Source organism: Corvus brachyrhynchos, unplaced genomic scaffold (genome assembly GCF_000691975.1).
Source record: "Corvus brachyrhynchos isolate BGI_N302 unplaced genomic scaffold, ASM69197v1 scaffold94, whole genome shotgun sequence".
Taxonomy (NCBI): Eukaryota; Metazoa; Chordata; class Aves; order Passeriformes; family Corvidae; genus Corvus; species Corvus brachyrhynchos.
The window spans coordinates 10,436,787-10,450,037 of NW_008238330.1; the positions used below are offsets into that span (position 1 = coordinate 10,436,787).

General features: G+C 41.2%; 1 protein-coding gene across 1 annotated transcript; it reads left to right on the forward strand.

The window, feature by feature from the left end:
• The first annotated feature begins 4,095 nt into the window (after positions 1-4,095).
• LOC103615805 (C-C chemokine receptor type 5) lies at positions 4,096-9,381 on the forward strand. The gene is made up of 2 exons (XM_008633900.2): positions 4,096-4,560; positions 8,191-9,381. The coding sequence occupies exon 2, from the start codon at positions 8,202-8,204 to the stop codon at positions 9,270-9,272; it is 1,071 nt and encodes a 356-aa protein (XP_008632122.1). The 5' UTR covers positions 4,096-4,560; positions 8,191-8,201; the 3' UTR covers positions 9,273-9,381.
• The last annotated feature ends 3,870 nt before the right edge of the window (positions 9,382-13,251 follow it).

Consider the following 13,251-nt stretch of genomic DNA (forward strand, 5'->3'; position numbering starts at 1 on the left):
AGAGTTTGTTTCTGTAACCCATCTTATTTTACACCTATGTGTGAAGTGTTTTGTTTTTTTTCACTAGTGTCCATGATAGAAATCTTAGGGTGTGGTACATCATGCTTTTCCCTTGTTCTCCCCAAAAAAATACACCTCACAGATGTCAAGATTGGGTGTGATTGTGATGGTGGCTCAAATGATGAGTCACCAGAACTTGAGAGCCTGAAAGAGAAGGCCGATAAGAAAAAATAGCCTAAGCAACAAAGCAGTTTTAGCTAGATGTCTTTATTCAACTTCTTCAAGACAAAGACACTTGTTACTGATGAAATAAAATACATGACAATACTAACTTAATTTGGACACAGATGTTGTGAATCTAACAAGTAACAAGATTCATCTACTTTGTGTTCACTTGTCTTCATTTGACCTCTTCTCCAGATGAAAAGGATTAATTTTAGCTATAGTGATAGACTTTTAACAAGAGTGTTGTGCTCTATCACACTGTGTATACCTAAGAAAGGCATCCATCATTTTGTCCCAGGACTCTTTTTTCCCCCCAGCCTTTCTTTTTCAGGTGGTGAAGGTTGGAATAGCTTGACTGGAAACTGCTAGTCAAATTTTCAAGTTTCTGTACCCATAATTGATGACATTTGTGTATCACAATGGTACATGAGTTTTTGGTATGTGTCCTAGTAGCCATTTCAGTTCTGGTGTAAACCTCATACAAATAACAGCATCTCCTTGTGGGAGTGCCACACCACTCAGATACCAGACACTTCAGTGAGATGGGCTGATTACTGTAAAGATGAATCATATTATCAGTCATTGGATAGGAGATATTGACAAACGCAGCTTGACTTGACAGAGTACATGGCTGCACAATTGCTGAGTACATCAACTTGAGCCCCACAGATGAGGAACAAAGCTCACTTCCATTCCAGGAATACCTGTATGGCGGGAAGGAGCATCACACCACTAAACATAACTCCTACTCATCTCTGAATGAAAACCATGATAGGTAAAATTCAAAGCTATATCAACCCACTGAATCATTACTTTTATTATTGAAGAATTGCTTTAATTTCTTGGTAAAATGATGAGGTTCAGCTTAGGTAAAGATTCTTAAAATCCACTGGAGTTCATGACAAGCACCAGTACACTTATTCAAAGCAATGCTTGGCAAGGGATTGCAAAAAACTGAGAAGAATCTGGTTTGCAACCATGAATGTGCTGCTTGGATTGTCCATACCTGTGTCCATACACACTGGATGAAGGCAGCAAGAAAGAGGAAGTGAGACAGCATTAAGATGGCCAGTCCCAGATTAGCGTGATAAAACTTCAGGCTGGATGGGAGACCAACTCCTGCAAGAAAGATCTTGTCCTAACAGCGTTGATGAATAGCACATCACTCAGTTCCCCACAAACATCACAAGGGGATTTAGCTTGCCTACAGCCACAAGCAAGACCTGATCAAATCTGGCCTCCCAGCAGCTCTGCTTATCTGCAGCTGGGGTAGAGCTAATTGTAGATATCCTGCAGGTGCTGATAATAAAGTCACACAACCCAGTACTTGGGCTGCCAAGTGCCACAGCAATTCACGCTCTCTCTGGGGAGTGTCTCATCCAGCTGTGAGACGCAGCTGGTGAGCAGACCAAGTGAATTCCCCCTATTCAGCTGCTATAACCGTGAGTGGCAGAGGCCCTCTGTTGGTAAGCAATACTCTTCATCAGTAAATAACATGTCCTATTGTGCTTGCTGACCAGACTGAGCCATAGGAACCAAAAGCTATAATCAACAAAATCAAACACATTTATAAAGCCAATGACCAGCCTACCACAGATCTTAGTTTGAAGTAGTAGTGGTAACTGTTGTTGTCATCATTAATTGAAATGTTGTGGGCAAGTTCTGCAGGAGCATATTTCAGAATTAAAAAGCTTGATGAAAACTAGGCAAGTCCAGCAACAGGTTTGAGACTTTCCCCTGTTCCTATAGTGTGAAGTTATGAAAGGGTTTAGAGTCTCCAGTGGGCTAAGTAACATGTAACATACAGTAAACAATGCAGGCTTCATGAAGAAATACTTAAAATATCTGTTAATTTTAGTATGTAGACTGCTTAGTAATTATATATTGAATAAGTAATTTGACATAATACCTTGTTTAAGAATTATAAGAATTCAGTATAAAAGCAGAATATTTTAGTCAGAAAAGTTACTCAATAATTGTGAATTTTAGATGTAGTGGAAACAGTATTAGAAGCAGCTATTGCCACTGACTGTGTAGGGGGCCTAACATTGTCAGCCCATCAAGCATGGTGGGGTTAACATACCTTTAGAGGACCCTGCAGAGGATTTTAATTCTGACCCTGGGACTCCAGACTTTAAAGAGCTCATTGGAACAGCACATTAGGAAAGGAAGAGAAAAATCCATTTGTCCTATGGAATAAAGATTAGTCCCTCATGCAAAGAAGGGTTGACAAGGAAAACAGAGAGAGCTTTTCACTTTTTACTGTCTCCCCCCAGATCTGAGAGGTAACTCAGAAGTTGTGATTCCCTTGACTTCCATTAAGGAACAGCAGCATCCAAACAAAGACACTCCCATTATGCTTTTAGTGTTTTAAAATCTTTTAAGAATACCAAGGAGTGAGTGCAGAAAAGACATCTGTTTAGTGCCTTCACTGATAGCATGATGTATTGGTTTGGTACAGCCTGGTTTTAGGTAGCTGGGGGGCCACTGAGATGGTTCCTGTGAGGCAGCTGCTGGAAGCTTCCCACCATGTCCAGCAGAGCCAATGGCTGATGGCTCTGAAGACGGACATGCTGCTGGCCAAAACTGGGCCAGTGAGAGAGGCTGGTAACACCTCTGTTATGACATGTTTAAGAAGAAAATCAAAACAAAGTCACAAGATTTTGGGATTCTAGTCAGAGAAGAGGAGGAGGTGAGAACATGTGAGGGAAACAACATGGAGACACCAAGGTCAGTGAAGAAGGAGGCACAGGAGGTGCTCCAGGTGCCAGAGCTGAGGTTCCTCTGCAGGCCATGGTGCAGCCCATGGTGAAGCAGCTGTGCCCCTGCAGCCCGTGGGGATCCACGGGGGATGCAGAGATCCACCCGCAGCCCGTGGGGAGGTGTCCATGCCAGAGAAGGGCGTTGGGCCCGTGGGAGGGGCTCACGCTGCAGCAGGGGCGGTGGGGCTGCTGCTCCTGAGAGTGGACCCACGCCAGGGAAGTTCAGGAGAACTGTCCCCCGTGGGAGGGAGCCACGGCCTCACAGGGGAAGGACTCCTGTCCTTGAGCAGCGGAAGAAAATCTCGGTGATGGACTGACCAAACCCCCATGCCCTGTCTCCTGTGCTGTCCGTGGGAAGCAGGGAGGGGCTGGGAGGGAGAAGGTGTTCTAAGGGCTTATTTTACTTCTCATTGTCCTCCTCTGATTCTGTTAGTAAAAAATTCACTTTGCAACCTAAAGTTGAGCCTGTTTCGGCCTTGAAGTGTTTCTCCTAGTCCTAATCTCACTCATGAAGCCTTTGTTAACTTTTTTTTTTACCTTTTCCCTCCTCTGCCCATCTGTGGCAGGGGAGGGTGAGTGAGCAGCTCTCGTGGGTGCCTGGCATTGGGCCAGGGTCAAACCACTACACATGAGATCCTCCAGAACCCTACCAAGATATGTCAAGTGGGTTGTACTTTATCAGGTATCTTCTCAGGGGTTCTCTGGCATCTGGTAAGGCACCATCCCTTTCTTGCTTTCAGTATTTTTCCTACCTCCTGTGTCATTTCTTTGATGTCCAAGAAGGATATAGAAATCTGCTCACAATGCAGCTTCAGTTTAACTCTAAAAAGGCATCAATTACAAGGAAGGAAATTGATAAGAAATCAGATTTTATCAGGCTTTTCTAAAGTTTAATACCAAAACGTAACTATCAGTCCTGTTTTAAAAGGCCAGACTCACTACACAGACTAAGTCATAGTCTTATGAGAGTGATTAAAACAAAAAACACAGTCCAGAAGACCAGGTTAAAGAAAAATAGGATCGATCAACTCTCCTGAAATATAAGGACTGCAACTCAGAGCAAGACAACAGAAAGTCCAGGTAGTTCTGAATAGAAGCATAAACTTTATTCACTGGCTCCGCTTTTAGTTAAAGGACAGAAAAACATAAAAGAAATTTAATGACTGAAAAATATAAAGGGATAAACCACATGTAAACTGTTCTTGATTCAAACAGGCTAGCTAAAAAAAAAGATAAAATAATTATATAAACCCTTTTTCTGAAACTACAGCTGTGGGTTGTGAAACTTCAACTCCTAGGAGGATCCTCTAGAATTTCAACATATCTGCACGTCTCAAGAGTTAGAAAAGCAACATCTGATGACCCATTTTTAGAAAAAAGAGAACCAGAGAACAGCTCCTTCATTTTTTTTTTAAGTGAAAACAGATTTTTTTTTGCCAGAAGTTTTCAAACTGATACATCCTTCTTCACACAGGAAGAGATGTTTTTGACCTTCATCTTGTGACGGACAAGTCATTTTAGCATTACTCATGTTGTAATAATACAAGACATCACCTGCACCATAAGATACATGGTAAGTCATCTTTGGCTCTTTTTTTTTTTTTTTAACATTTAGTAGCTGCTTAGGTAGTATGATGCCTGAAGTGAAAAATACTTGTGGAATCCTGCCAGTGTCTTTAAAAATAACCCTGGCAAAATGCATAATACATGTTAAATGGAATACACTAATTTTAAAGGAAAAAATCACTAGAAGACTTAAGCAGAGGATCCAGGTAAGCAAAGAAATAAATCTCTAGAGACTGATCTGAGTAAGAAACATAATGGAGTATGCCTCCCTGATTTTGTCTCTGAAAATGATGTGCAATGACAGAAATATGGATTTTACTTCAAAACAAAGCAATTGTTTGAGTGTTATTTGAGTGAAGAGTACTTATTCTTCTCACAGGATGACCACAGAAAACCTAGTGTTGTATTTTAGACACTGATCTCATTGGATACATGGAGCATACCTTAGCACTTTACCTCTGTTTGCTACAGCTTTATAATTATTACCATTTTATGGGACTATGCATATGAACTGAAGCTCATTTTAATAAAATCTTTGCCTCTTAAAACACAGAAAACTGTGACTTGAAACTCAGAATAAAACAGTGACATGAGTTTACTCATCTTTTCTATGGTGAGCCTTTCTTTTAAAAACTGCATGACTGCTAGTCTCAAGCAGAGCAACAGAATTTGTACAGCAGATTGCAGGTTTCTAGAAATATGTCGTTTATTTAAACGGTATTCAGAATAATATAGAACTTTTTTTGAAATACCCTTTCTTCAGAGATCTTCATTGACTATCTTTCGGGGTTTTTTTAATGATCAGGAAACATAAACCCAGTCAGATCCCTCTAGTTAGGTGAACAACCTACTCTAGTTAGGTGAACTGATTAACCCAGTGAAATATTCTAGCCAGTAGCTAACAGTGTTTCCTAAAACTGCGAGATTGTAGGATAGAGCACAAACCTGCTTTCAGTTCCTTTTTCTGGTTTCCAAATTATTTTTCCAAGTATTTTTAGTCTCCACTGTCAGCATGTGCTGGATACTATACACCATTCAGAGTAGTAAATACTTTTGTGGAGAGACTTCTGAAACAAAAGCTGGGCTAGAGGAAGGGGGCTCAGTTAGCAGAGGCAACTGCTCAGAGGGGAGGCCGTAATCTAAGCATGCAAAAAGGGTTGAAAGGAAGAAGACAAGAAGCAGGGAAGATGTGATTGTCATTCTAGGCAGGCAGAGGGAAAAGAGAGAAGGCATTGAGATAGCAGTTAACAGGAAGAAGGGTCTGTCACAAAAAGAATTATCACAGTAATATCAAGGCAGCATTTTGCAATGATATTTGCATGAATCCTATCAATTGCCTACTCATAAAATCCCACTCTGGGTTTATGACTTAGTTGTTTTTCATACTCATATTTATGCATGACCATCCCCCAGGTGCAAAATGAGCAAGGCCGGAAGTGCTGGGTCACTCATCCCGTAATCCCAGTATACAGCATGGTTGACTGACACATTGCAAATGAGGATATTTAGCTGCATGCAGTACCAGGAGTGTACTGTCAGGGTATGCAACATGGATCTAGCAGGTCTAGCTGAAAGAAATCTTAAATATTTACTTGGGTAATGCCCAAGTCTCATCATGTTTTGAAGTAAAGAAGTTAATGTTTTAGACCAAAGAGTGTTTTATAAACTTGATTTTTTTTTTTTTAATGTTACTGAAAGTACTTAAGAAATGTAAACCCTTAAGTGCTTTAAAATCAAGTTATTTACTGACGGAGCCACTTCCTTTAGCAATAAAACCATTACTGCTGCATTGTAACAACTATGTAATTAGTATGACTAGGGAAAAAAACTGTTTCACAGAGATTTCCAAAGTTTCCTGACAGACAGCCTTTGAAGACAGCACTTATTTCTCATCAAGAAATTGTATGTGGGCAAAATTGAGACCCAAACTGTTACAATTTGCTAATATTCTCTTACTCCTCATTCTCCCAAAGAAAACTTTACACCATACTCAACTTACCGAAGTAACGTCTGAACATGATGTTGTTGTTCTTATTATTCTTAGGCACAGAGCTGGTAGCCAGACTCAAAAACTTGGGGAAAGAGCAGTAAAAAAATTTGCAAAAGCAGCATTTCTTTTTGTACAAGGTGCAGATTTTGCTCCAACAAAGCTTTCTCTTTTGGGGCAGATGCATATCTGCACTGTGCAGCATAAGAATCACCATCAGGAGCTGGCAGAGGAACCTGATTTTTAAGGTCACAGACCTGGCAGATAGCTAAACCTCAGCTGAGGTCTTGGGGAAGGGGCTAAGTCAACCACTTTGACACAGATTAAGGACACCGGCATTTTAAGCAATCTGTTTTTACAGCAGAAAATAGTCCTTTCTCCTGAGAGGTTTTGTCTACAGGCACAAAGATGCTTTGGGGATTTCACATGCTCTAAGTCGGAATGGACCATTATGAGCTTGTACAAAAAAGTAGAGCAGGGGCCTGTCTCTGAGTCACTCCAGACATGGGCTGAGTTTCTTCAGTTACATTTAGACTTGAAGACCTCAAGTGCAGAGAGAATGAAAAGGTGGTTTTGAGAGCCTGGTCTCTGCAAAAGATGCCTGTGATCCCACAGGGCAGACCACACCATTGAAAAAAGTGCATTCAGAAAAGGAGCACAACCACGAGCACTCAGAGATCACACAGCAAGCTGGGGCACATGCACTGCCTGAACGCTTCTGCATTGAGAGCACTGTCTCAGCCTTGTCTAAGAGCAGGCATGACATTTCCAGGAAGAGGCTAATTTCAAAACCAACACCCTGCCGTGGGCAGCCACCAGTCTGCCATGAAGTGTCTGATAAAAGCAGTCATGGTGGCACAGGAAGACAGAGCAGCCCTTTAACCAGACAGCAAGTAGCTCTCTTTGACTGGCTATCAAAGGCATTGGTTGCACTTCCCCACTGAGTGACCAGGGAGCACTTTTTGTCCCTGTGACACCCATCTTCACAAAATCCTCTGCCCAGCTTCTCATGGGACACAGAGGAGTTCTACCATGTTCTCTGGGGGTCTGTGAGAAGACAGTTGTCCTGAGCTTTTCAGAGACCAAGTTACACAAAGCTGTGCTTCTGCATCTGGCTCACAGTCCTACCAGGGACTTGGGAAAAGGGGAGGCTTTGAAGACTGGAGGGGCTGACGTCACAGTCACAAGCCTTTCTCTGCTACCACTGTAGCAGAACTTGCCTGAGGACTTTCACAGCTCTGCTGCACACTCACCTCCCAGGCCCTGACTCCTTCTTGCAGGGCAAGGCCAGTCCCTCACACAGTCCCTAAATCAAGAATAGCCATGCCTCAGATTCAATCCGCCATTTCTCTGTTTCTGGTTAGGCCAGGCAGCTGACAGGCTCTGCTGAGGAGGAAAAATGCATGTGATAATTTACACGTGGGAAATGACACACAGCACACTTCCAACATGCACCAGTGTGACTCCACAGCTGTGTGGGTGGGTTTCCCAGGAGCTCTGCAATTTCATTCTCTTTCACACCTTGACATAGTAGTGCTTCTGTGCTCATCAGCAAAATGCATTTCAGAAGGGAACATCAGCATGTTTCATTCTCTTCACTGCAAAGCTTGGAGATTCCTCTAGTTTAATGTCTTCTTTTTCTCCTTCCAGACCAATACACCATGGCAAATGAAACCACAGACTTCACCGACTGGGCAGTGACAACAGAATTTGACTATGGCGATTCGACACCATGCATGGGAATTGAGGAAAAGCACTTTGCAGCAAAATTTTTGCCACCTCTTTATTCTTTAGTGGTGATATTTGGCCTGACAGGCAACATGCTTGTTGTCCTTATCCTGGTAAAATACAAGAGGCTGAAGAGTATGACTGACATCTACCTGCTCAACTTGGCAATTTCTGATCTGCTGTTTGTGTTTTCTCTCCCTTTTTGGGCTTATTACGCAGTTCATGACTGGATTTTTGGGGAGGCACTGTGTCGAATTCTGTCAGGTGTCTACCTTCTTGGCTTCTACAGTGGCATCTTTTTCATAATCCTCTTGACCCTGGACAGGTACCTGGCCATAGTGCACGCGGTGTTTGCTTTGAAAGCCAGGACAGTCACCTACGGCATCCTCGCCAGTGTCGTCACTTGGGCTGTTGCTGTTCTTATTTCTGTTCCTGGGGTAGTATTTCACAAAACTCAGAAGGAAAGTTCAGGCTACACTTGCACTGCTCATTATCCATCAGAGCAGAGAAATACATGGAAGCAATTCCTCACCTTAAAAATGAACATCCTGGGACTTTTTATTCCAATGTTAATTATGATCTGCAGCTACACACAAATTATAAAGACGTTATTGCAATGTAGGAATGAGAAGAAACATAAAGCAGTCAGGCTTATTTTTATCATCATGATTATCTATTTTTTTTTCTGGGCGCCATACAACATTTGCATTCTCTTGCGTGATTTTCAAGGTGCATTTTCCATCTCTACTTGTGAAGGAAATGGTCAACTGCACAAAGCAATCCAAGTGACAGAAACAATCTCAATGATCCATTGTTGTATCAACCCTGTAATTTATGCTTTTGCTGGAGAAAAATTTAGGAAATATCTTCACAGCTTTTTCCGAAAGCAGATTGGGGTCCACTTGTCTAAATACTGTCCTGTTTTCTATGTTGACACAGCTGAACGAGCTAGCTCCACCTACACACAATCTACCGGAGAACAAGAAGTTTCTGCTGCACTGTAAGTTGTGTCTAGTGAAAAAATGGAATTGACTCTTGTGAGATCAACTCTGTGATGAAAGCCTACTGAATCTCTCCTGGATATTCTTTCTAAGGCAGCTGAAAAAAAAAAAATCACAGAATACATATTTATCACGTATTCTTTCTAAGGCAGCTGAAAAAAAAAAAAATCACAGAATACATATTTATCAAAGTTTGCTTTTGCTCATAGACTTGGGTATTTGTAAATAAATGAAAATCATGTAGCAAATTACCTGATTTGGGGCCTGAGCTAGCAGGCTAACAGATTTTTTGAAGTGAACTAGAGGCTATAAATTTACACTGGTTCTTTGGAAACATCTCTTGACTGTACATTACACAAGATATCTCACTCATTTAAACTCAGTCTCAGTCACATTTTTTACTAGGCTGGTTGTGTATCTCTGTAAATAATGCTAAATTACTGAGGTCTGTGATACCGCATGGAATGGAAAATTTTATACACTTAGAATAGACTCTGATATTTTCCTTTCTGTACGGTTGAACCATACATAAACCACTTAGATCTTTCTCATAATAGTTCTAACTACTAGGGGCTAATACCTGAGTGATTTTAGAGTTTGATATTTCTGAAGGCTCTCTTTTACTCATCTGCTGTTTTATATGCTATTCACACTAAAAAGCTAATATAATTGCAGAAAATCAGTGTGGTAACAGTATTTTAAAAATAAAGTATTGCAAATGGAGCTTTAACTAGGTTGGATCCAACATGAACGATGAGCCAACAGTGTTTTAGCTTTTTAGTGCAGTGATTTTGCTTGCCATTTTTGTAGCCTACATAAAACTTAAAAAAAAGAATGTGGGCATAATGGCTGCCAAACCACAGCAGCGTTAGAGGTGTGAAAATGATTTCTGAACAGGATTAACACAGATGTTTTTAAGATAAGTGTATGTTAGAAACATTTAAGTTAACAAAACATCTGAATAAGTAAAAATATTCTCTGTTCTACAGAGTCAAGGGCATAGAGCATCTCTCTTGTTTTAGAAGCTGGTATCATTTGGGGGGCTATGACAATGGGAGTCTTTTGCCATTTAGGAGTTTCACAGAGAGCAAAAGCTTCCATAATTAGTGAGACTGATGGTTAAATGTGACTGATTCTCTGTGAAGCTCAGAACCTCTAAAGCATGGGAACACATAGAAAACATGAAATAAATATGGGGCTACTCACGTGCTTAAGAACATAACAAAATCACACTATTAATTAATTTGGGCCAAGTTCTCCTTCTAACAGTTCTTATATTTCCCCTAAGACTTATTGTATTGGACAACTTTGGAGACAGGAAATTAAAAATGAATATTTTGTTTGCTGTTCCTATCCAGAAGGGCAATTTCTGTTTCCCAACTTCTCTAGACAGCCTTTTAAATAATATTTTCAAATAAGCAAATGTTTCAAGAAGTCTCAAAGAAATTTTACAGTGGAAAGTTCTTGTGAAAGCAGGAAGTAGAATAGGGAAATCTTTGCTTCTCAAACCACTTGTTTTGAATTATTCATTTTTGTCATATTAAACACCACTTTGGAACTACGTCCACTTGGGAAGTGTAACAGAAGTATACCATACCTTCTCATTTACCAGATTTTCAGCTTCATACTCTTCTTAAGGGCCCTGTACATCAATTATTTTCTGGACTTTGTATATGCTTTTAAAATGGGTGCCTATATCAGCATAATGAGAAATACATGCAGGAACTTCTATGTGTTGGGTTTGTTTTTTTTTTTACTTATGGAATACATTTATGAAAACAATTTTGTATTTTATTCTGCTCTTGACAATAACTTTCACTTGGCCTTGAAAACATCTTGCCTTTAGAAAACTACTTTCTCTGGAGCGCTTTGATGCCGGACACAGTAATGAATCTTTATCAGCTCTTCAGGAGTAAAGAACAACAACCAAACTTGCATGGACACGCTGACAAACTTTCTGAGAGGCATGTCAAAAAGCTGCCCTGATCCTTCTGCAGCATGGACCTCCAATCATGGCTCTTTCTAAGCAACAAGCAGCTTCTGGAGGAAAGAGGTAGAACTGAGACTGGTGGCCCAGTGGATCAGCAGCTTATCAAGAGTTTCCATCACTTCACTGGAAAGGGATCACACTTCACATGAAAACAAGTCGTATTTCAGCTACTGCAGTGAACTGTGATCCACATTCAAGGAGACAATTGAAAACACAGTATTTGGTAGCACTGCTTGTACATTCAATTAAGGACTCCGCCAATAACTATAATAGCATTTTGCATTATACCATCCATCAAAGTTGGTTAACTTTTTTGTTAGACCTCTTGATCCTTTCCCACCTCCATCCCCAATTTTTTAGAATAGGCCAGAAGAATGGAAAAGGAGGATAAATTCTTCATAACTCTGAAAGAACAGGCAGGACAAACTCAGGGTTTTACAATTGGACTAAGAACCAGCAAAATCAAATAAAACAGGACCATCAAGATAACTCCAGTGCTCTTAACTGCTTGTCACTAATAATCTAATAATAAATATGCTATTTTGGTTGTCATTACATTTGTTTTTGTTTACATTTACCAGTGGGAAAAACAGTATCTCAGACAATTCATACTGATCCTAGATGGTGGATATTGGTGGTTTTTAAAATAAATAAGCGTACAAAAGAATTCCAGTGACCTAAGTAATTAGGTCACCTAGCAAACAGCTAACAATTACGGTGGACTTGTGCACACACTTCAGTTCTAAAGATTACAGTGCCATCATGTGGTCTCACTGTAAAGTTTGATGCCAACAAATATGCACTACTCCAGCAAGGTTTTTGGTGCTTTCCTTCTTCAGAACATTTTTTGGAGGAATTTCTTCACAGGAAGGGTGATTAGGTATTGGAATGGGCATCCCAGGGAGGATTGGAGTCACTGTCTCTGGAGGTGCTTAAGGACAGACAGGATGTGGCGCTCAGTGCCATGGTGTGGTTGACAGGGTGGTGTTTGGTCATGGAATGGACTCAATGATCTCAGAGGTCTTTTCCAAGCTAACTGATGCTGTGATCTCTTTTCCTAAGGGAATCTTCTAATGGAATGACTCCCCTCACTACAGCCATTATCTCTATTATGGAAAGAGCAGCAAGCCACTGTGGTGACTAAGAACGGAATGGAGGTCCATTGGACGCATAGGCAGGATCACCCTGTAATGCTGCAGGCAGATGCCAATAGTGCGGTTCAAGATTCCATACCCTGCTCTGGAAGGAGAGCATCTGATGTTCTTTCTCACAGCTTGGAAGCTACAAACTACAAGAATGAAAGTGAAGTGCAAGTCCTACACCAGGGTCATGGGAACCAGACACATATCCAGGTTGGGTATAGAAGTGACTGAGAGCAGCCCTATGGAGAAAGACTTGGGGGTGATGGTTCATGAAAAACTTGACTCACTTCACTCTTTTCTGGCTGCAATTACCACTGGGCAACAACGTTTTGGTTTTTTCTTCGTGACGATGTTATCACAGAGGTGTTACCACCATTTCTAGTTGGCCCAGCCTTGGCCAGTGGCAGGTCCATCTTTGGAGACATCAGGGATTGGCTCTGCTGGACATGGAGCAAGCTTCGGGCAGCTGCTTAAAGAAGCGACCTCTACAGCCCTCTGGTTACCAAAAACCTGGCCGTGCAAACCCAATACACAGTATCTGAAGGGGGCCTAGAGGGAAGCCAGAGAGGGACTCATCATCAGGAACTGCAGTGATAGGACGAAGAGTAATGGGCACAAATTAAAAGAGGGTAAATTTATGTTAGATATTAGGAAAACATTTTTTACTGTGACGGTGGTGAGGAGCAGGTTGCCCAAGGAGGTTGTGGATGCCTCAACCCTGGCAGAGTTCAAGGCCAGGTTGGATGCGGTAGAGAGTAACCTGGTCTAGTGGGACGTATCTGCCATAGCAGGGGAGGCTGAGACCGGATGCTCTTTAAGGTCTCTTCCAGCCTTTTTTCCCCCTGTGATT

Excerpts from the sequence above, each read along its gene's own strand:
- LOC103615805 (XM_008633900.2), top strand. The coding sequence starts at position 8,202 with ATGGCAAATGAAACCACAGACTTCACCGACTGGGCAGTGACAACAGAA.